Here is a 23,554-nt window from a genome sequence, read left to right on the forward strand (position 1 = left end):
CACAGCGAGGAAACCGCCAGAAGGACGTCATCCTTGCTTTGCATTGCCAAGGAGCAACTTGCTTTGCAAAGGTCATTTCCACCACGGAGTCGGGCTAAGACCCGCCTCCCCAAACTGCCTTTTGCCACGGATTCCGCTTAATTTCCAGCTTTCTAGTTTAGGAAGGAGGTTGTCGTAACAATTCTATTAGCAAAGCAGGCTTACGCTTACGCAGGAAGGATGTGGGTTCAGTCAACCACCATTTCCTTTGGGTGTATATCATACCTGCTGCTCGATACAGATTCGCAACTTTGGCCACTCATTCCTGGAGGGGCTCCCCTCTCATGTCTCACAGCCATACGGCCTTACTGTCATCGTTGACTCATCGCCTACCCTTCGTGCAGCCAAGTTGTTGTCCAATATTTGCTTTCAACATCTCCACTTCCTGAGTGCCCGCCAGGGGAGACCTCACCCATGCCCTTTCGTCTCCTTTCACCCACAGCAGCCTTCCGGACTACGACTCCCATCATGCAGCTGTTCTGGGAATAGCAAACGGCCAGGCAGAGTGGTCGCTGCAGGAGACAGTTCCGGGGGGGGGGGGGCTCAGTGGCGGCTGATCGCAGGCCAGACCGATGGAGGGAGTCTTGGTGTCTCGTGTCCCCCTCCACTGCAGCTAGGTGGACTGGTCCCAGTTCTGAAAGAGGCAATTGGCAGTCCCTGCCAATTTATCAAAGGCTTTATTGGGAGGGGGGGTCCAAGCCCCAGACCGTTGATGCCAGGCCATGGATCTTGTCCTCCTTTCACAGAATTGGGACCCCAAGGGTCATCCAGTCCAACCCCCCTGCAATACCAGGTTTCTTTCCTCGTACAACAATTATATTTTCTTTTTCTTTCTTTCTTTCTTTTGTAATTTTTTAAATTAAGTTTTACATAACAAATTTAAATTCAGACACATCAATCACCTCCTCATTTAGGATTCTCTGAATCCCTTGACTTCCCTCCGCCCTTCCATGGTTACCATTATCAATCCAATTTTCCACCTGCTTATCTTATTTCCTCTAAGTTGTTAAAAGAATATTGTCCATTTTTCCTCTTTTTTTTGTCCATTATAGTAGTACCTCTGGTTGCGAATGGGATCAATTCCAGAGCCCTGTTCGCATCCAGAAGCAAACGCAACCCACGTCTGCAGGTGCGCGGGTCGCGATTCGCCGCTTCCGCGCATGCACGTGATGTCATTTTGACGGTCTGCGCATGCGCGAGTGGCGAAACCCAGAAGTAATGCTCTCCGTTACTTCTGGGTCGCAGCAGCATGCAACCCGAAAATAATTATCCCGAAGCTACTTCAACCCGAGGTATGACTGTACAAGCATTGCTCAAATCCTGCTAAAGTTTTAGTTGTTTACAATGTTCTCTTAAATATCTTGTGATTTCCACCCCCACCCCCCATTCCTTCTTAAAATTCTTCTCTTCCTGGTTTCTGATTTTCCCAGTCAGTTTCTCCATTTTGGCGTTGTCCATCACCTTCATCAGTCGTTCCTCTCTGGCTGGCATTTTCTCTTCTTTCCATCTCTGGGCCAGTAGTATCCTCACTGCTGTCATGAATAGGTACAGAGATTCTGAGAGAGCAGAAAAGACTATTCATGATTATCTTTTCTTAAGGGGTTGCTGCTAGTGTTATAAGAATGTTAAGGTCTTGGATAAAATCGTGCTATGGAATTATGGAAACATCTAGGCGAGATGAGAGGCAGGACTGTGATTTGGAAAATGCTTCGGAATTCAGACCGTGGGAAGTCGTAAAAATAAGATTACAATTTGAAGACAATTGGACTTTTTTATTTTAGTTTTTTATTTTTATTGGATTGTGATTTGATATGTTAATTGGATGTTTTTATTGGAAAATTAATAAACACTCTAACAACAGAAAAAAAGAATGTTAAGGTCACACACACACACACACACACACACACATATATATAATGTTCATAAATGTACCAAGCAAACACATACATAAATATATGAACTACATGTCTGAAACCCACAGAAAAAGTCCTGAAACCATTTTGTCTCTCCCCAAATTGACCTCAAATGTTTCTCTGCAAGGCCAAAGGAAATGGGAAGCCTCCCCATCGTTTCTTTGTTCACAAATCCTGCCTCAAGGGCACATTTAAGGTGTGAATAGGGTGAGCCTGTGACCTGTGACCTGGATTCAGGAATTAAGTAGTTATCATAACAAAAGAGTGGCCAAAACCCAGGTGATGCGATCAGGTAACTTGGCAGACAGGAGATGAACAACGCACTCAGGATTCTGTTTTAGACCGCCCCTTCTCTGATGTATGTATGATGTATGGGGGTGGTCTTGGGCTCTAGGGCAGGCCATTTAAAATGTCTATATAAGGGCTTGGTTCGGGGTCCTCCTCCTCTTTCCTGTGTGTGTGGGGAGCACCCTGTTGCAACAGCTCTAATAAAGATCAGGCTTACTAGCTGCTTTCCTTCTCAATATTCTCTGGTTGGCCTCTGTTATTCTCTCCTACCGATGGAGAACATACAAAGGACTCTATAAGGGCTCTTGTGTACCCCATAAGGGAAAGGGAGCAGTTTTTGTTTACAACACTGGGAACACGGAGAAGCACAATGGTTTTGAGGCCTCATCAGCCTCCTGCCACCTTAATTTGTCCACTTAAGAGGCGTCCACTGCCCTGTGCAGATTTGTGCCACGATCTTATGCCCTGAGTCCTTTAAGTCCTTTAAGCAGCTAGCAATGCTTAGTTGGATGAGGAGCAAAATATAACCAGCCAATTATATTTGCACCAGTATGGGAGCACCCTTCACTTCTGGCACTGATACGCCTCGCTTGAATCGGCATGTTTGCTTGAAGATCAGTCACTGAGTGTTCACATTGGTCGTTCAGAAGAATTGCATTCATTGGAGTCTCCCAGGCAGGGCTTTCAAACAGAATCAATATAAATCGTTCTCTCGAGCCGACCAGCCTTCTTCCTTGGCTCCCTTTGAGTCTTTCCAGTGTGTAGTGAGCTGTGTACATCTGGAGTCTCTTAAACTCTTTAACCCTACCTTCACACACTGCGGCCTTTGAACGGGGGACTTTTCCATCCATTCCGAGCTGTCACCCCTTGTTTTATTTTACCGCGATGGAACTTTTGCAAATATCATGAATTAGTTCATGTCTGCAAGAAGTACTTGGAAGATGTAATGTGTTTTCAAGCAGCAAACTGTTCATGTTAGAGACTCAGAAATTGCTTTCTCTGTCAAAGCTTTGCAGAAAGAAACTTCTATTCGGTCTTGCTGGAAGGTGATCTGATATTAATTTAATTTAATTATTTAGGCCGCTCAATCAGAAGAATATCTAATGAGAGTAAAATAAATAATAAAATAATTATCAATAAAGCGCAGTTAAAGGCAGCAGTCTTAAAAAACAAGAACAACCAAATGCAGATGACTGAATTATACGCCTGAGTAGGCTGTATTCAGAGATGTTTTACTCAGAGTAAACCTAACTTAATGGACTTAACTCAGTCACAGTTATTAATCTGAATGGGTTTACTCTGAGTGAAACTTAGTTGCATGCCACCCATATTCTTAAAAGAAGGGAGGCTTCGACCCAGAATTGGTTGACCTTTTCCCTGAATGGGAGCAAAACCAGCTGGGAAGAGGCCTGTGAGATCCTGCAGAGGCTGCAGCGGGTGAAAATGTCCAAGGAACGCCTCAGAGATGGGCAGAACAAAGCTGTTGTTGTAAGCAGCCCAGATATTAAATCAGCCGTGCATCTGATTTCCTCCTACAGGTCTGCTGGAAATTCTCATGCCTTTGGACTCCCACTGAACGGCATCTGTTTAGAAGCATTGGAGAGAGGATGCTCAACAAGTTGGAGGCTCCTGTCCCGGGGGGGGGGGGGAGGTGAGACGCCCCTCCAAACCAGCACGTTCCAGGCCAGAGTGGGAGTGGAGCTTCAGGCTGCTGGCTTGGAGGTGGGCAGAGATGCTGGTCTAAGTGGGATTGGAAGTTTGGGGTTTTTCGGCCTCCAGTCTGAAATCCCAGAGAGATGCTGCCAGTCAGTGTAGACATTACTGAACAGGATGCTCCAATGGTCTGAACTGGTATACTGATTCCTATACAGTGGACGCTAGGGTTGCAAACGTGATCCATGCACATCCGCAACCCGCAGCGTCCGCAACCTGCAGCGGTGCGTCTGTGCACGTGTGGGTTGTGATGCGGCGCGTCTGCGCATGCGCAAGGTGTGATTTAGTGCTTCTGCACATGTGCAACCGCCGGAACGCGGAAGCAACCCATTCCGGTACTTCCGGGTTTCAGCAGTCCCCAACCCAAAAAAAACGCAGCCTGAAGCGTCTGTAACCCGAGGTATGGCTGCATTGCTATGATTTCAATAGTGCATCTTCCAGCAGAATTAATACCTGCATCCAAAAAAAACTTACTTGTGTAACAGGAGAGCGCCTCTTCAGGTGTGCTTGCCCCCTGCTCCAGCTCAGTCCCAAAATAACTAGTGTAAGTAGCAATGCCTTTCAGGGGGTGAGAACCAGAATGGCTGGTACTTAACCCTCATTTGATCCACCTTCATGTAAGCCTCTGCGCATCACCGAAACTCAACATGAGCAGTCTTGTTGGAGGAGGAGGAGAACACCAGGGCATTGCCTTTGTTTGCAAAGTGCTTGACGTCAGTCAGTGAGTCGTGCTGAGGTTGGATAGATCCCTGATCCGTGCATCTCTTTCAGCAGAAAGGAAGCACATTTGCTGTGGAAGGAGGCATAGGGAACCCACCTCCCTGTTGAAGTCTTTAGGACCCTCCCACCCAGTAGGCAGGCACGGGGCGGGGGTGTCAATCTGCTTGTCTGTGGACCACATCAGATTCCAAAGCACCAACCATCTCAGCCAGCCTCAAAGAAGCAGTGCTGAAGACAATGCAGAAATGGTACTTAACAGCAGTTAAACTTCCATATAGGCATTAACACACCTCTCCTATGTATTCCGGCATTTCAGGTGGTTGGACTAGATGACCCTCAGTGTCCCTTCCAACTCTGCAATTCTATGATTCTATGCACTGACGAGTCTGTGGGGACAGGGGCAGCCCAAGGCACATGCAGTAGGCAAGACTACAGGTGGCAAATTTTGGAGAACAAGTGTCTAAGACATGAGTCAGCAAACTTTTTCAGCCGTGGGCCATTCCACCGTCCCTCAGACCATGTGGTGGGCCGGACTATACAGTATTTTTTTTGGGGGGGATGAACAAATTCCTATGCCCCACAGTTAACCCAGAGATGCATTTTAAATAAAAGCATACATTCTACTCATGTAAAAACATGCTGATTCCCAGGCCGGATTTAGGAGGTGATTGGGCTGGATCTGGCCCTTGGCCTTAGGTTGCCTACCCCTGGTCTAAGATAAATAAAATTATACATCAACATATCACGAAGTCTCCAGGGCTTGCTTTGCTGAATCTATATGTAAATGAGAATCAGGACTTGGTGGGTAAACCAGTAATTGGATTTCTCATACTGGCAGCGCATTGTTATAGCCACATTCTGGAAGGACTTGAAAGGGGCAAACTTGAACGTGTGGTACAAGAGACCAGAGGAGGACTGACCCCACTGGGAAGAGCGCAAAGAGAAGAATCACTATGGTGCATCTGCAGCAGCACAACCAGATGTCGCCTCTCTCCCTAGCTCAGTCAGCTGAGCTTGGGACTCCTCATCTCAGGGTTGTGGGTTTGAGCCCCATGTTGGGCAAAAGATTCCTGAATTGCGGGGGGTTGGACTAGCTGACCCATGTGGTCCCTTCCAGCTCCACAGATCTATGAAGTCATGAGAGGTGGTGCCCATTTCAAACTGCCTCCAACTCCAGAGGCAGTGTGGCCCATTTTGCTGCCACTCTGTGCCACCCTCACCTGGGAAGCCGAGGAAGCAGCATCACTAGTGGGGACGTGGCACCAGCAGTGCTGCTGGTTTTGCATGAGATCTTCCCAGAAACCAGTGGTGGAGGTGACTGGTTGGGGTGGCAGCAGTGCCAAATTTACGTATAAGCTAAGCAAGCTATAGCTTGGGGCCCCACTCTCTTGGGGCCCCTGAAAAATATACTTCTTCTTATCTGTATTTCACTATTAATATACTTCTTCCTAATTGTATTTCAGTTCCACAATTACTTTGATAAAATACATATTTTGTTCTGTGCAAATGGCTTTGTTGTTGTTTAGTCGTTTAGTCGTGTCCGACTCTTCGTGACCCCCTGGACCAGAGCACGCCAGGCACTCCTGTCTTCCACTGCCTCCCGCAGTTTGGTCAAATTCATGCTGGTAGCTTTGAGAGCACTATCCAACCATCTCGTCCTCTGTCGTCCCCTTCTCCTTGTGCTGATACCTATTAAAGGTAAAGGGTAAAGGGACCCCTGACCATTAGGTCCAGTCCTGACCGACTCTGGGGTTGCGGCACTCATCTTGCTTTATTGGCCGAGGGAGCCAGTGTACAGCTTCCGGGTCATGTGGCCAGCATGACTAAGCCGCTTCTGGCAAACCAGAGCAGCACACAGAAACGCTGTTTACCCTCCCGCTGGAGCTGTACCTATTTATCTACTTGCACTTTGACATGCTTTTGAACTGCTAGGTTGGCAAGAGCAGGGACCGAGCAACAGGAGCTCACCCCATTGCAGGGATTCGAACCGCCAACCTTCTGACCTTCAGCAAGTCCTAGGCTCTGTGGTTTAACCCACAGCACCACCCATGTCCCAGGGAGGAGGAGAGGCCGTAGCAAATTCCTCTCCCCTCTCCCAATGTATTACCTCATCCATTTATTAGGTCCATAAATTACCTTATAGCATATATTCAACACAAAAAACAGTGACAATTTGTTGTTAACAGAGGACAGCTGGACATATAAAGGGCACCATTACCTTCAGTAGCTTAGGGCCTCGTCAAACCTAAATCCAGCCCTGGGTGGCAGTCTCTTCCGCTTCCACCACCTGAGGCAACTGCTTCGTCCTGCAGGCCAGCCCTGTTCAACTCCCCCCTCCCCCGAGCGATTATGTGTCTCCAGTCTTTGGGCTTCTTCTCTGGACACTGAATCTTTGGATCGCCCGTGTGTGATGATCATTGTATATCTGATGCCTTGGGGACATTCCCAGTTAATACACCTTTGATTTGACAAGCAGCAGCAGACCGACATCACACATCAAAACGATTCTCTCTAGACAGCTTCCGAGATGCATCCAACCCAACATCTGGGCTCAGCGACTCAGCCGCTACGTACAAAGGGTGGAATTTGGAGTTCGGTCCTTTTCCGCCACTTGTAACCCAAAGAAATGAGAGGCAAGCTAATCTTCAAAGGATCCCCCGGGAAGACTTCCATCCAGATGTCTCCCTGACCTGATGAACCCTCTCAGGGCTGCTGCTTTTGGCCCCCTTCATCCTGTTTTTAATATGAAGTGCTCAACTAATATCGACTAAGATGCTGTCAATGTTGGCAGGTCCCACAGAGCAGAATTATCAGTTTTCATATCAGTCTGGCCCAGGGAGACACTTGGCATCTTCCTTTAGAGCCCCCTGGGGAGATAAAGAGCAACAGCTCATCCAAAGAAGATAACAAGCAAGAGGTGAGGCACTGGGAGATGATCTCTCCCTGTAAGGCTCAAGTGATGGTGGAGGACCATCTTGGGATCATGATCACCAGCCTTTGAATTCTGTCTGGAGATGTCTCGTTGGTTGCCTGCACCCTTGTAGCATGTGGTGGCTGCCAATTTGATCCCAGGCCAAGTCAAAGCTGTTACTATTAGCATATAAAGATATTAGCAACTTGGGACAAGGTTACCCATGAGATCGCCTTATGGAAAGCGTAATGCTGGTGGTCAACAAAAGAAGTTTGAAGACTCTCGCAAGGCAAATCTAAAAAAAAGTAGTATGACTGGGAAACACTTGCCTGCGAGTGTTCCAGTTGGAGAACAGCCTTTACCAAAGGTGTCATGGGCTTTAAAGACGCTCAAACTCAGGATGAAAGGCACGCTTGGCAAACCCTTCCCATGATTAACTCCCGCCCAGAAACCTATGTCCCCACTGTGGAAGGATGTGTGGATCCAGAACTGGATTCCATAGTCACTTACGGACTCACTGTTAAAACTGTGTTTATGGAAGACAATCTTACTCGGCTACGAGTGATCGCCAAAGGAAAAAGACCCCATATATGTCCATTGGTAAACAGACCAGCCTTGCCATCCATAATGATTTTCCTCTGAAGCAGCACTGAGATTCCAGTCTATAAAGGAAGTTGGAGGGGTGACCTCATGGATGAATGGTGGTGGCCCCACGATGGCCAGATTTCATTCTAGTGGTGCCATTCCCTGGGTGTTTTAAACAGGCCTTAAAGACCTATTTATTTCTGTCATTTTCTTCTACCATGGAACTCAAAGGAAGTGGAATGCACTTAACAATGCATATGAACCCCATGTTCATGAAATTTGTGCATTTGGACCTGATGCCCATCAACATTGTCAGTTGGCTTTGTGATTATTTTTCCACATTTAAAAGTAAGAATATGAGAACTGGGTCTCCAGGAACTTGCTAAGGTTGTGCTAAGGACACCCCTTTAAGCCAGTGATGGCCAAACTTGGCCCTCCAGCTGTTTTGGGACTACAATTCCCATTATCCCTGACCACTGGTCCTGTTAGCTAGGTATGATGGGAGTTGTAGTCCCAAAACAGCAGGAGGGCCAAGTTTGGTCATCACTACCTTAAGCTATGAGACCCCAGATTTCCTTGTTAATATGAGAAATCCCCCTGGTTAATTTTTTTGCTCTGTATTATAAAAATCATTAAGAGCAAGGACTTAATTGGTTTTCCAATCAACTGGTGGAGGGAAATATTTTGTGATATACAAGTAATGCGTCCAGATTGAGAAAGAGCCCACTATATTCAGGGAACAAAACCAAAGGGAACATAAAAAACATTTGCTAACTATACCTTCAAGGAGGATATAACAAAAACAGTGAGACTCAAGGGACAAGTTATATATGAAGAAAAACAAATAATGCTCTTGCAATGGCTTAACGGCTGAAACTCTAAGCAGAGAGTCTGCTGGATCAGGCCAGAGACCCATCTAGTCCAGCGTCCTGTTCTCACACTGGCCAACCAGATTCCTGTGGGAAACTGGGAAGCTTAAATATGCATTGTGTGAAGAAGAACTTTCTTATCTGTCCAAAATTCAGCTTCCTTGGATGTCCATGAGTTCTAGTGTTCTGAGAGAGGGAGAAAAACTTCAGTTTCCTTAATTCCAGGCATAATTTTACATACTTCTGTCACGTTGCTTCTTACTTGCCATTTTTCTAATCTAAATTGTCCCCAGTGCTGAAACCTTTCTTTTTAGGGGGAGTTGCTCTGCCCCGTTGATCATTTTAGCCACTCTTTTCCGGACCTGTTCCAACTCTACAACAGCCTTTCTTAGGTGAGGAAAATTATTCAAGGCAACTCCATACCTAATCAGAGAAGCTGGGATGAAGTCCAGGTGGGAATTCCCCTTTGCCTAGGTACTGAAAGTGTACAACAGAAAGCACCGGTTTTTAAATAGACCTGATTCATATTCTCACCCTGTTGCAACTGCCCATTCCGTGGGAGGAGGAAGAAGCGGAAACAGAAGAGGAAACACTTGGCAGTGATGTGGGAAAGGGACAGGAAGCAGCTTCACCTGAAGAACTAAAATATCACAAACCAAAGAAGAAGCGGCACTTGATTCCAGTGAAACAAGAATCGCTAGATGGCTCTGGCCTGAATGACATGAGTGACTCATAAGTGATATATGACTAAATATTATAGAGAAGGAAGAAAATAAAAACAGAAGGGTACCAAATGGGAGGCAAAATAACCTTTGAAAAGGCAGGAAGGTCTGCTATACAACAGATTGTGAGTCGAGGACCCGCCACCCGCATAAGAGTATAATAAGACACAGAGACACATTATTTTAGGTTAATGGGCAAAATAGGCCACAACTTTTATTGGTTGCAGCATGTGAGTAGTATTGGCTTAGGCATTGGCTGAAACAGCAATACAAGACTCCATGGGAGTCATATCAAGGTTAACAACCAATGGGATGAGCTTGTTGATGCAAATACAACTGGAAGCTCCCCCATGATGTCACCAGGGGTCGTGCCATGGCCCTAGCCACCAGCAGGGCATCGGACAGGATCCACGACCGCCGGATTCCTTTAACGGAATACCCAAAAGAGGAGGGGTAGATGATGGCCCATACCCAATCCTCCAACACAGCACACATATTCCAATGCCTAACCACCAATACCAGAAAGTTGTGACGAATTGCTACGAGGTAGGCGGAAAAACCAAGAGGCTGGTGCCAATTTGCCAAATGGATAAAAAAGTCCTACCAGGCCCCTTGGGCAACCAAGGCAACCAACTGAAGTCCATATCCAGGTCAATACGCAAAAGAAGCTGACCTAAGAGGGAGGGAGGGCAGGAGATCCGAAGAAAGCAGGAACAGACTGGCAACTGAGCGCTGCTGCGGCTGTTTAAATGTGGCTAGCCCTGCCCACCAGCCGGCCCTATTGGTCGGCTGGGAGGCTTGGGCATGGCAACAGAAGCAATCAGGAGCAGGGAGCCGAATACGCCTCCCTGCCCTTGCGGGAAGCTGCTCCCGCTCACAATCCCTCCCCGCTGGGAGGAGGAGGTAAAGGTAAAGGGGCCCCTGACCATTAGGTCCAGTCACAGACGACTCTGGGGTTGCGGCGCTCATCTCACTTTATTGGCAGAGGGAGCTGGTGTATAGTTTCCGTGTCATGTGGCCAGCATGACTAAGCCGCTTCTGGCAAACCAGAGCAGCCACCGAAACGCCGTTTACCTTCCCGCCAGAGCAGTACCTATTTATCTACTTGCACTTTGACGTGCTTTCGAACTGCTAGGTTGGCAGGAGCTGGGACGGAGCAACGGGAGCTCACCCCGTTGCGGGGATTCAAACTGCCGAACTTCTGATCTGCAAGTCCCAGGCTCTGTGGTTTAACCCACAGCGCCGCCCACATCCCAGGGAGGAGGAGAGACCATAGCAAATTCCTTGCCCCTCTCCCAACATATGACCTCATGGACAGTACCACAGGAGGCAGCAATGGTCACCAACTTGGATGGCTCTAAAAGAGGATTACACAAATTCGTGGAGGAGGAGAGGGCTAAAGGCTCCATGTCAGGGGCAGCAATGCTTCTGAAGACCAGTTGCTGGAAACCACAGGGAGGCCCACAGGGGAGGGCTCTTGGGCTCAAATTCTGTTTCCAGGTTTCCCAAAGGCATCAGGTTGGTTGCGGAGAGCCCAGGGTGCTGGATTAGATAGGTGAGTGCCCTAATCCTGTAGGCTCTTCTTAGGTTCTTATCCTTGGAGGTGTGGAGCACTGAGGAAGAGCTCAGACACAGCTAAATTGTTGCATTGGTTGTGCTACAACCCCCTTTACACAAAGTGATGGAAGATGTTGATCACACCACAAGGTTCTCCACTCCAGTGGGGAGCCGGAGGGAGGGAGGCAGGGTGGGCCAGGGGTTTCTTATTATTCCAGTAAATTTTGCCATTTCTGCATATTCCATAAGTTTTTGTATCCATTCTCCTTTTACAGGGACTTCCTCTTCTTTCCATTTTAGGGCAGGTAACATTCTTGCTGCTGTAGTGGCATACCTAAATAAATTTCTATACAATTTAGGTAGTTCTGTCCCTTTAATTCCCAAAAGAAAGGTTCTGGGATTTTTAAAAATAAAAGTTATTTTGAACATATTTTTCAGTTCATAATATATCATTTCCCAGTAAGCTTTAACCTTACTACAAGACCACCACATCTGATAAAAAGAACCTTCTTTCTCTTTACTTCTTTCTCTTTACTTTTCCAGCATTGTTTTGATTTAGGTTTATACATTTTTGCCAATTTACTTGGTGTTAGATACCAACAATATCTCATTTTCATATAATTTTCTCTTAAACCATAACATGCTGTAAACTTTATATCCAAATTCCACAATCGTCCCCATGCTTCCATATCTAAATTATGACCAATATCTATGGCCCAGTGTATCACTGAGGATTTCTCCCCCTTGTGTGTATCAGGGTGCACACACAGAGCAGCCTTTTTTGGAATTTGAGAGCCTCAAATACAAAGGGCAGGCAGAAAGTGAAAGTACTGAAGACAAAATTAGGAAGAACTTGAGCATGCTAAAGAGGAAGGTGGAGCAGCAATGATTCAGGAGTTCCTGCGATTCTGCATGGCTCACATTTTCTTCTCTTCCGCTCATCTCATTTGAAGCAGGAACCAAAACCTTTCCTAGAAAGAGGAAAGCCTCCTCTAGATTTAGGCAGCTGATTCAACCCGCCTCTATTTTAGTCTTGCTCAGTCTGTGACGCAACGTGGGGCATCCACCGCTTCCTAGTTAAGTCTTTATTTGATCATCAAAACATGCATTTGTGATTCATTCCTTCCTTTGTTTGTTCGTTCATTCATCCCCTTCTGCAGTATCAGGTTCTTTTGCCTTTGACTTCATTTCCTCTGCCTATCACATCGTTTTCTGACTAATGCCTCTCCTGAAATCCCCACAACTGGAATCCCTGAGCAGAATAATGATTTCGCATGAGTGGCTCTTGTGACCCTGAAGCCTCACAGTGACCAGGACAGTGAATCGAAGGCTCCATCATCTCTGGCCTTTGCCCTGGATCCTGGTGACCAGGAAACCCCTGAACTGGAGGGCGGCAGGCAAGAGGCCAGGAGCACAGGAGACGTGCCCTCTAGGAGACTCTAGGAGTCACATCCACACCATAAAGCACATGGTGGGATTTTTTCAGGGAAGGCAGGCACTTTGAATGTACAGTGTAGATGTGACTTGCTCTCCAGAAACTAGGAGAGATGAATTTGTAGGAGGCAGAGGCTGAAAAGGCCTCAGTGCACTCCCAACTCTTCTGGGAGCAGGTGGATCACTTGACGTTCTCCATGGTGCCTAGGCAGTTGACCTTCCTTGTTGCCCCCTGTTCCCCAGGGGAATCAGACCAGGCCAAATTCCTTGTGACTATAATCCTTAGAATAATAGAATCATAGAGTTGGAAGAGACCACAAGGGCCATCGAGTCCAACCCCCTGCCAAGCAGGAAACACCATCAGAGCACTCCTGACATATGGTTGTCAAGCCTCTGCTCAAAGACCTCCAAAGAAGGAGACTCCACCACACTCCTTGGCAGCAAATTCCACTCTCGAACAGCTCTTACTGTCAGGAAGTTCTTCCTAATGTTTAGGTGGAATCTTCTTGCTTGTAGTTTGGGTCCATTGCTCCGTGTCCGCTTCTCTGGAGCAGCAGAAAACAACCTTTCTCCCTCCTCTATGTGACATCCTTTTATATATTTGAACATGGCTATCATATCACCCCTTAACCGCCTCTTCTCCAGGCTAAACATGCCCAGTCTGGTGCCCTGGAGGTTTTATGCTGCTGGGGCTGATGTGAGCCCTAGCCCAAAACATCACCATGGTACCAGGTTGGAGAAGATTTTGCAGCAAGAACACACACATGCCATCCCCTCTGCAGGTTACAGAAATTAACCTGCAACATCTTTGCAAATCAGATTTGCTGAGTTTGTTGTTTTGTTTTACAGTGCTGCCCCCATGGCAGGAAAACACACCCACCCACCACACTGGAAATAATATTTAGCCAACCTTCCAGCTTCTGAAATTTTGACATGCGCACTCTCAGGTCTATTAGCATCACACCCATGAGGGCTAGAAACTAGACTGTCAGAAAAGAAATCAGGAGCGCTATTATAGTATAAACCACCCGCCGTTTGGAAATGTTATGGTTAGAGTATTGGACCTAGGAGACCGGCTCAGCCATGAAGCGCACCTTTAGCCAGTTACTGCCTCTCAGCCCAACCTACCTCACAGGGTTGTTGTAAGGATGAAGTGTGTGTTGGGGGGAAGAGCCATGCACACCCCATTTGAGCCCCTTGGAGAAAAAAGGTGGGCTTATAGATGCAGCAAATAATAAATATATAATAACGTAGATAAATAACTCCTGGCAAATCAGTGTTGAGTTGAATGAATATGGGCTCACAGAACTTGTGAGGTGCAATATATGTGTAAAAAGCATTTGCAGCTGGACAGAGAGGATGTTTCCAAAATACTTGAGAGGAAGAGGCTGGGTCTCTGGCCCTCACTCGCTTTCCTCGTTTTTCTACCTTTTTATTCCCAGGGCAGCCTAATCCTCTCCTTGGAAAGCAGTTTATGGTAGGAACTCAAGAGGAACGCCGCTCTGTGCCTATATCAGGGCAATCCTGCCCCCCAGTGGGAGACGGGTGTACAATGTACTTTCAGTCCTGCGTTCAAGGTTGGCTTCATCAGGTAGCTGGCACCAACAGAAAGGAAGTTCACCCTATGCAGCCAGATATTTATTTCTGTGCCTAAATTGGTGGGGTTTTTTTGGGGGGGGCAGAATTTAGGTCACAGCCACTGGCTTTGCACCTGATCTCCAAGGGGTCATTTGCACAGGGGTCTAAGCACAGACATCCAGGTCTCATCCAGATCCCCGCTTGTCCCATGCTTCCTAGGGTTGGGTCCAAGCATTCCGACTGGAAGAAACAACAATCCATGGACAACCTGTTTGCCATCTGTTCCGATTCAGCAGGAAACTGAAGTGTGGATGAGTCCTAAGAGAGACGTGTGGCTGTAATACGTTGTAAACACACACACCCTTTTTCCAGTGTATGTGGGGAGCCTCCCAGATGCCTTGTCAAAAGATAGTGCAAGAGGTAATCCCTAAAAAAACTGGATACATAATACAAAACATAACAAAGATAAAACTAAAAAGTTAGAACATCAACACCAGTCAAATGTACGGGACAGTCATTGCCATCTCCACCAATAATGTTTTTTATTTTATTTGTAGCTATCTATCCATTTTATTTGTTCATACATTTCTATCCCATGAGCTCAAGCACAGGGTTCACTATCCATCTTTTTTCTTTTTTAATTTTTTTATTTGCTCAACACATAACAACAAAAACAACAACAAAAAGACATATTACACCATAATAAGAATATCATCAGTCGCACATTACAAAGAATATAAATTCCATAATCCATAAACTGTAATAGTCTCTTCCTTTTAAATCTGACTTCCTATCTACTCCATAAATATAATTACCATTCTTTGCTGCCAATATATGTTATTGCTATCATCTCAAATCAGTTCAAAATGTATTATATCATACACCTATTGCTGGTATTATTCAAATGCCACAATGGATATATTTTAAATGCTTCCCATTTTGAAATAAATTCTTTCCTTGGTTTGCTCTTTAATTTTTCGGATAGGCTGTCTAATTCAGCATCGTCAATCATTCTTTGGACAAGAGTGGCTTCACTGCTCATCTTCACCACAACCTTGCAAAGTAGCTTAGGGTGTGAGACGCGATGGGCCTAAGGTCGCCCTAGTCAGGTTCATGGCTAGGTGGGGATCTCCCTGTCCGCGTGACACTGAACCAGGCTTTGCCAACCTGGCGCTGGTGGAAATTGCAGTGCAAAGCCTCTGGAGGGCACCAGGTTGGCAAAGGCTGCCCTGGCCACTGCACCCTGCTCTGCACCATGTGAAACATCCTGTGTGTTTGAGTGTGCACATGTGTAGTCTTGTGCAAATGGTACCGTGAGAGGATGCCACTTTCGACGCGCACACACAGAAGTCCCTTTCGAGCGCCTAAGCAAGGCTAATGACTTGGAGAGGTTTAAATGAGAATTGGACAAATCGGGGGCGGGGGGGGGGGGGAGAGAAGGCTATTGATGGCTGCTAGCCATGATCGCTATGCACAGTGCAACCGTCCTGTTCTCACAGTGGCCAGCCCAGGGTGGATTTGATTTAAATCAAATCGATTTAAATCATGATTTAAATTGCTAGCCAGTAAGACTTGATTTGAATCATATATATATATATATATATATACACACAGAAAAACGTTCCTGCTGGTATAATCTTAATATTTACAACCAGATGAAGGTTTCATTTTTGAAACAATAAGTTTGCAGAGTAGTTTTTACAGTTATATTAAAATCTACTGATTTGGTTATACCATTAGAAATACATAGATAATTATGAAATTATTGTTAGGTTTAATGAGTTAACTGTTTATATTTGGACAGCTTTTCTGCTGTACTTTATTGGAAGGAGAAAAACAATCATTTCCTTAATAACAATTTCCTTAAGAACCAACTTAGACTGAGTTTCAGCACACATGAAAAACTTAAAACAAATCCTTATTTCCTGATGAATAGTCTTCGGACTATAATGTAACTTAAATAGAAAACAGAAATATTTTTTCCTCAAAAGCATTTTATTATAAAAATCCGATTTAAATTTAAAAAATATATATCCGATTAAAAAAATATCCGATTTCTTTTTTTAATCATTGCTTTTTATCCACCCTGGACCAGCCAGATGCATCAATGGCAGAGCCGCAAGCAGGGTTCCAGCACAAGAGCCCTCTGCCCCGCTTCGGTTTCCAGCAACTGCGATTCAGAAGCATCCCTGCCTCCGACCTTGGATGCGGAGCAGAGCCATCGGACCACCGCGCTCCCGGGGCGGCAGCGCTTCGCCCGGCCCTTCCTTGCTCTGCTTGGGGCAGCAGATCCCGGCTGGCAGGAATCCAACCGGTGCAGCTTTGGGCCAGGCGAGCGGCCTCCCCTGCAGAGCGGCTGCCTGCCTGGGCCGTGCAGTGCCGGGCGCCGGGCGCGCGAGGTTGCCGTGGCGCTGCGCAGGCGGGCGAGCTCCGCGGAAGCGCGGCGCGCCTTGACCCGGGAAGCAGTGCCCGGGGGCGGGGAGAGGGCCGGGCTGCCGCCGAGGCGACCTTCCTCCATGCGCGGGGCGAGGCGGCATGGCCGAGGCTCAGCAGCTCCGCGTGCAGGAGGCCATCGACGGCATGGTGCAGGGGCTGGAGCGGGAGAACATCCGGAAGATGCAGGTCGGGCCGCGCTTGGAGCGCACGTGGGGATGCGCCCCGGGAAGGGCGGCGGGCCGCGGGAACTCGCTGCCTCAGGGCACCAGTCTGGGCTTTAATGGAGCGCTACACGAATTCATGGAGGAAAAGGGGGCTGTCGGGGGCTGCTAGTCATGGAGGCTGCGCTGTCTCCATGGTAGGAGATGCTTCTGAACCCCAGTTGCTGGAACCGCAGGAAGGGAGGGTGCCCTTGTCTCGGGTCCTCCTTGCCCTTTGGGGCATCGGGCTGGACTGGATAGGCCCCTTTTGGCCTGATCCAGCGGGCTCTTAAATCATCTGTGTCCAGCAAGGGGAGTATACATGCGATGCATAATGGCTATTAGGTCCCTCCCTGTTGATCTACTTGAAGGGGTCAGAGGGCAGAGAGGCAGGGTGCGGGTGGGTGTTCTGCAATCCCCAAGCAGCAGCCTTCCAACCTGATGCCCGCCTGGTGTTTTAAACTACAACTCCCATCAGCCGCAACAAGTGTGGCTGAACCTTTCCAGATGGAAGCTGTAGTCTGCAAGTTCTGGAGGGCGCCAGGTTAGGACAGGCACCCCAGCAAGAATGGGCCATTATTTGCCACATTCCTGTTAGAATTTCTGCTCCATGATTGCAGTCATGGGATTTTTGTCTTTCACATGGCAATGTATGTTTTGACTCCACAAAGTGGGAAGTGATGGAGACAGGATGTTTGTGTTACTGTGTTCCGTGAAGTGGGACTATTGTCCTTTTTTCTTTTTCTCTTTGCTTTCTGATGCTAGAGAGAGAGGGAGCCATGTTGCAGTGCTCCGTGTGTGTTTATATGTAAATAAAGTAGATTAGCCAAAATGCTGAGTTGCTGAGGTCTGTCACGCAAGCTGCAAAGACTCTGCGGATCCCTAAGTGTGCCGATGTCTGTTGGCATCGGTCGCTGTGATGTTCGGGCAGAAGAAAGCTTTTGAAGCTCCCGAACGATCGACCAGGAGGGAGAGAACATGCCAGTCAGGCATGTGTCTTTGCCAGGGTCCTACTCGAGTGTAGGGTGAGCTCCTGACAATTTCAACCCTGCCCTTCCTCCAGAGTGGTTGTGGTGGTCTGTTTGCCCCCCCTTACACCTTGCAACAGGCTCCCCAGTCGCAGATGGCCTCAGTGAGCTTCGCTGCTGGGGATAGATTTTAATACAGGCCAGTTTATAGGGTAGGGGACACTGGGGATTGAACCAAGGAACTAAGGGGGCTGTGGCCTGAAAAAAGTCTGAGAACCATTGCTCTAGTCCATGGGTAGGCAAACTAAGGCCTGGGGGCCAGATCTGGCCCAATCACCTTCTAAATCCGGCCCGCAGGCGGTCCAGGAATCAGCGTGTTTTTACATGAGTCGAATGTGTGCTTTTATTTAAAATGCATCTCTGGATTATTGGTGGGGCATAGGAATTCGTTCATTCTCCCCCAAATATATATAAAGTCCAGCTCCCCACAAGGTCTGAGGGACAGTGGATCGGCCCCCTGCTGAAAAAGTTTGCTGACCCCTCCTAGTAGTCGCTCTGCTCACCCTGTGACCCTACTGTGCCACAAGTTCCTTTACATTGGACTGTTTCTTTGAAAACTGGGCTACGGAGCAGGATTTTCTTCTTCCCTGCTGCTAGAGAGAATCTTGTGGACAAGGGAAGGATGACTAAGTGAAACCACCATGTTTAGAGGCAGTCCGCCTCTGAATATCAGTTGCTGGGGGGCAAACAGCGGAGGGCCGTCGCCCGCATCCCTTGCTGCTTGTGAGCTTCCCAGGAGCGCCTGGCTGGCCACTGGCTGGGGAAAAAAGGGTCGCAGGCCCAGAGCCAGCGTGGCTCTTCTGAGGTTATCTTACTGACACCTGGCTCTTTCCAGGGAATCATGTTCCGGTGCAGCGCAACCTGCTGTGAGAACAACAAGGCCTCCATGCAGCAAGTGCACCAGTGCATTGAGCGCTGCCATGCGCCTCTGGCTCAGGCCCAGGCAGTGGTCACCCAAGAGCTGGAGAGATTTCAGGTGAGGAGAAAAGTGGGGGTGGGTGTAGGTGGGAGACTAGCTGGTCAGCGGGAAGTTGGACTTTGGTCTCGATCTGCCAGACCCTCCAGGGTTGCACTCTTATCTTTCAAGAGGGCAATGGTCTGGATTGCTCAACCATCTTAAACAAATGCATGTCTTGGATCACATTTGCAGCATACATTTGCAGCAGTATCATACCAGTTCAAACAGTCATGGCTTCCCCCGAAGAATTCTGGGATCTGTAGTTTGTTTAAAGTGCTGAGTTGTTAGGACAGGCATAGGCAAACTTGGCCCTCCAGATGTTTTGGGACTACAGTGGTACCTCGGGTTAAGTATTTAATTCGTTCTGGAGGTCTGTTCTTAACCTGAAACTGTTCTTAACCTGAAGCACCACTTTAGCTAATGGGGCCTCCCACTGCTGCCGCCACGCGATTTCTGTTCTCATCCTGAAGCAAAGTTCAGGTACTATTTCTGGGTACTATCCGAGGTACTATTTCTGGGTTAGCGGAGTCTGTAACCTCAAGCGTATGTAACTTGAGGTACCACTCCCATGATCCCTAGCTAACAGGACCAGTGGTCAGGGATGATGGGAATTGTAGTCCCAAAACATCTGGAGGGCCGAGTTTGGCATGTCCAAAGTCTGTTTTGGAGGCCCAATCCAGCCTGCTGGTTGGTTTAATCTGGACCCTGTGGCAGCTTATTTCCTGGGGTAAAATCCTAAAAAGAAACCTCAATCCTAAAAAAAGCTCAATGACTTTGTGGTAAAACCAGAAAACAACTTCAGTCCTTTAAAAACAACAACAACAAATGGTTAATAACTTTGGTCGGCCCTCACAGCCCTTTACTTCATCAAATCTGGCCTTCTGGATGCCTGTGTTAGGAGAATCCCTATTCCCCTAGGAGAGCTACAGTTCCCAGAGTTCCCTGAGAAGTGGTCCACCCTGAGAACTGTAGCACTGGGAGGGGACTAGGGGTGTCCCAACAAGTCTCAGCACCCTTGACAAACTACAGCACCCAGAATTGGGGGGGGGGGGAGGCAGGACCGTTCAAAGTGGTGAATGTAGCCCTGATTTATTCCTGCATTGCAGACGGTTGAACTAGATTACCTTTGAAGATACCTTAAAAATCTATTATTATTATTATTATTATTATTATTGAAAAACATTTAAAAGCTCTTTCAGAGTCCTGTTTGGATGGCAGCTTTCAAGTTATTTTGTTCCACTGATGAAGGCTGTTAATGCAACTTATTCATAGCCTTGCCCACCTCTGATTTCTGTGTTTGTTTGTTTCTTTGTTTTGCTAATTATAGGACCGCCTTGCCCGCTGCACGATGCATTGTAATGATCAAGCCAAGGACTCCTTAGACTCAGGGAGCAAAGAGAAGCAGATCAAACTGCAGCTGGACAACTGCGTGACAAAGTGTGTGGACGACCACATGCACCTCATCCCCAGCATGACCAAAAAGATGAAGGAGAACTTGGCCAGCATCGCCCAGTAATTCCCAGTTGCTTTGCGGAGGAACGGGAAAGGGAGATAATCAATTAAAATTAAGATGGGCACGGTTACCCTTTCTGGAAACATAGAAAGAAAACATGGGGTGTGTCCAGAGTGACTTTTTTATGGTGTGACTGTATACTCATGGCCTCCTGAAGTGCTTGAGAATTTAGGGTTTGGTTTGGGCTGCAGATTGTCAGATGGTGTAAAAGAAAACAGGCTCCTTTGGCATCAGTGATGTGTGTGTGCACAGACCCGTGTCAAACCCATTTGTTGTGGTTATTCCCCACCTTGTAGCAAAGTTGGGTGTGGGGAGGGGAATCCGGAAGGTGCTACAAAGGTAGTTCTGAAATCTGCTACCTGGTGTCTCAACAAGACAGAGCCACTGGCTGTCCACCTCTTTCTTAAGCTGCCTTACAAATATGGACACACAGAAGTTCTGTCTCTGTGGTCTCTTCGGAAGGAGATGGTTTGATATTACGTTTTTTGAAATAGCAGTGCTGAAACCAAACTGCCCCCAAATAGGAATTCCCCAAAGCTGAGGGGCTCCTTATGCCTTCGGCAGAATCTAGTATTAATCCTTCTTCTGGACATTACCACTTCAGACTGCTTGTTCAAAGGCTTCCAGTGTGGAAGAAGAGCAAATTGGAACCATGCATATGGGGGAGGTTGGGAGAAGGTTAGGCTCAATTTTTCTCACTGAAATGCTAGTTTTCAGTGTGCAGGGGGGGTTCTACCGACCCAGTAAGGAAGGGGGCATTTATGACAACTCCCCACCATGCAAAATGCAGCCTGTAAAGCAAACCACTTGGATTTTGCTAATTAAATCAGAAATGTGGCTTTCAATGGATTTTTAATCACCCCTGTGTGTATTTTTTTGTTTTGTTGGGCATTGGAATGACACGGCAACATTTTTTTTTTGTTTTGTTTTTATTGGGCACTCCTCACTCTGAAAGTCAGCCCCAAACTAAACACTTATAAAACTTGATTCTTAAATTAAAAGCTTGTATTGTTTCTCAGTTTCATTTGAAGTCTAGACATTAAAGCTTGAGCCATTTCCCAAGATCATTTCAGCCGGGGGGAATCCTTCGTTGGCCACAAAGCACCCACAGTCCTTCAACTCCCTCCTCTCCTTCCCTGCTCAAAGACCTTCAGCAATGGTGAGAAACATTTTCCCAGTGGAACCTACTGTGGGATCCCAACCCAAGCAAAATAATCACCGTATTTTTCACTCTATAGGACACACTTTTTCCCCTTAAAAAATGAAGGAGCCTCTATAGCCGCGCGTCACCGCCCCAGCCGGGAGAGCGCACGCGGGGATAAAGAAGCCATAGCCCCGCGACCCTCTCCCGGCTGGAGAGGTGACGTGCGGCTATGGCAGGAGCCTCTCCACTGCGCCTTTCCGCTGCTCCCAACCCCTCTCGCTCTCCAGGCTTCCAAGGTAGCCGCCTGAACGCACCTTAAACAGCACCTTGTTTTAGAGCGGGAAAACAAGAGGGGGAAGTTCTCCCCCTCTCTGCGCAGCGCCTCCTGCCGCTTCGCTGAAGGGGCGCAGAGAGGGGGAGAATTTTTTTTTCTTGTTCTCCCCCCTCTAAAACAAAGTGCGTCCTATTGTCCGGTGCGTCCTATGGTGCGAAAAATACAGTATTTCATCCTTTTTTTCATTGGCAGCTATTGACCTGTGTGCTGTAGAAGCAGTGAATGTATTGTGGTAAGGCAGGGGCAGCCAGCGTTTTACCCTTTGGGTGTTGTTGGACTACAGTTCCCATTAGCCCCAGCCGAAAGGGTGATGGGAGTTGTAGTTCAAAACATCTGAAAGGCAGGCTGCCCCTGTACACTCCTGTGAGATGTTACAATAAGGCATCTAGCAGACAAAGTTGTCCCTGGGAGGAAGTTCTCATGGCTGCTTTTGCTATCTTGTAATATTTAAAATAACTTCAGATATATGACTTTAAAGGTATATCATGGTAAAGAGGAGGTAAGGTTAGGGGCCAACAGCTTTTTGTGTCTTCCTCTAAGGGATGCAGGGAACTGTAGATGGCTGGAGCGCTGTAATATTTTGATGGAGAAGCTTTGTTTATGGAACAGCCTTTGAAGACTCAAGTGTCACGTTCAGGTTTATGCATAACAATTCTACTAAAAGATGCCAGTGGGACAAGTACAATGTGACATATAAAAGCCCCACCTGGCTCCTCAGCAAGCAAAACAGTAAATAATTCCTTCCTACCCTTGCATTGAAAACATACTTTTTTGTTTTGTTATGCATTATATATGTGATTAAATTTATGTATTGCTGCTGTGTTGAAATGGTTTCTCCTCAATTGCGTGTCTGAATTCTGTAACAATTTTAATTAGGGTTTGGATTCCCTGCTGCAGAGCCAACTAGCACTACATCCTTCCAATCCAATAGTAATGCTTTCCCCTTCGGATGTGGGAGGTAGAGCTGTGAGTGCTTGGATTAGACCCAACAACCAGAAAAATGCTGACCAGCAAACAGCATTTATTGTGAATGTGGGTGTGCTCATTCCAACGACAATGACCCTTTGGGGCTACAGGAATACTGTTCCAAGAATTAACAAAGCCCCAGCCCCCTATTTCTGCCTTCCTTTCTTTAAACTGTGAAATATTTTCTTAAAGTTGAATTAAAACTGGTTTTTAAAAATGAAAACTGTGTATTGTAGGTATTTTAGCTGTGTTGAAAAAGTGGTATGAGTACTGGGGGGTGGATGCATGGGAGATAAACTGTGGTCACAGCCACAACATACATTGAAAGCACACAATTCCCCACAAAGAGGCCTGGGACTGGGGACTGGTTTACTTTGGGGGAAGCCATATGCTTTTAGATGTATGGTGTGAATGTAGCCTAGGATTGCATTTAGGGGAATTATTATTATATTTATTACCTACCCCTCACCAGCAGATCTCAGGACAGGCTATAATAATTTAGAATCTAGAATTAACAACAGTTAAAACAGTTTACAATCACAGGAATAGGGACAGCATTTTAAGCATGGTAATTCTTCCAGGCAGCAGCGGTAAAAGGATGCGATAATAGAAACGGCTTCTGTGTAAGTACATTTGCTTCTAAGTT

General features: G+C 47.0%; 1 protein-coding gene and 1 long non-coding RNA gene across 2 annotated transcripts in view; one reads left to right on the top strand and one right to left on the bottom strand.

Annotated features, from left to right (window-relative positions):
• Positions 1-23,554, bottom strand: part of LOC310683944 — a 255,003-nt gene that overhangs the window by 32,683 nt on the left and 198,766 nt on the right. The window lies entirely within an intron of this gene.
• On the top strand, positions 16,790-23,131 carry FAM136A (family with sequence similarity 136 member A). The gene is made up of 5 exons (XM_083454392.1): positions 16,790-16,951; positions 18,829-18,969; positions 20,279-21,474; positions 21,538-21,684; positions 22,109-23,131. The coding sequence occupies exons 1-3, from the start codon at positions 16,865-16,867 to the stop codon at positions 20,465-20,467; spliced, it is 417 nt and encodes a 138-aa protein (XP_083310518.1). The 5' UTR covers positions 16,790-16,864; the 3' UTR covers positions 20,468-21,474; positions 21,538-21,684; positions 22,109-23,131.

This window comes from Podarcis tiliguerta (assembly GCF_965153285.1).
Source record: "Podarcis tiliguerta genome assembly, chromosome: 8".
NCBI classification, from domain to species: domain Eukaryota; kingdom Metazoa; phylum Chordata; class Lepidosauria; order Squamata; family Lacertidae; genus Podarcis; species Podarcis tiliguerta.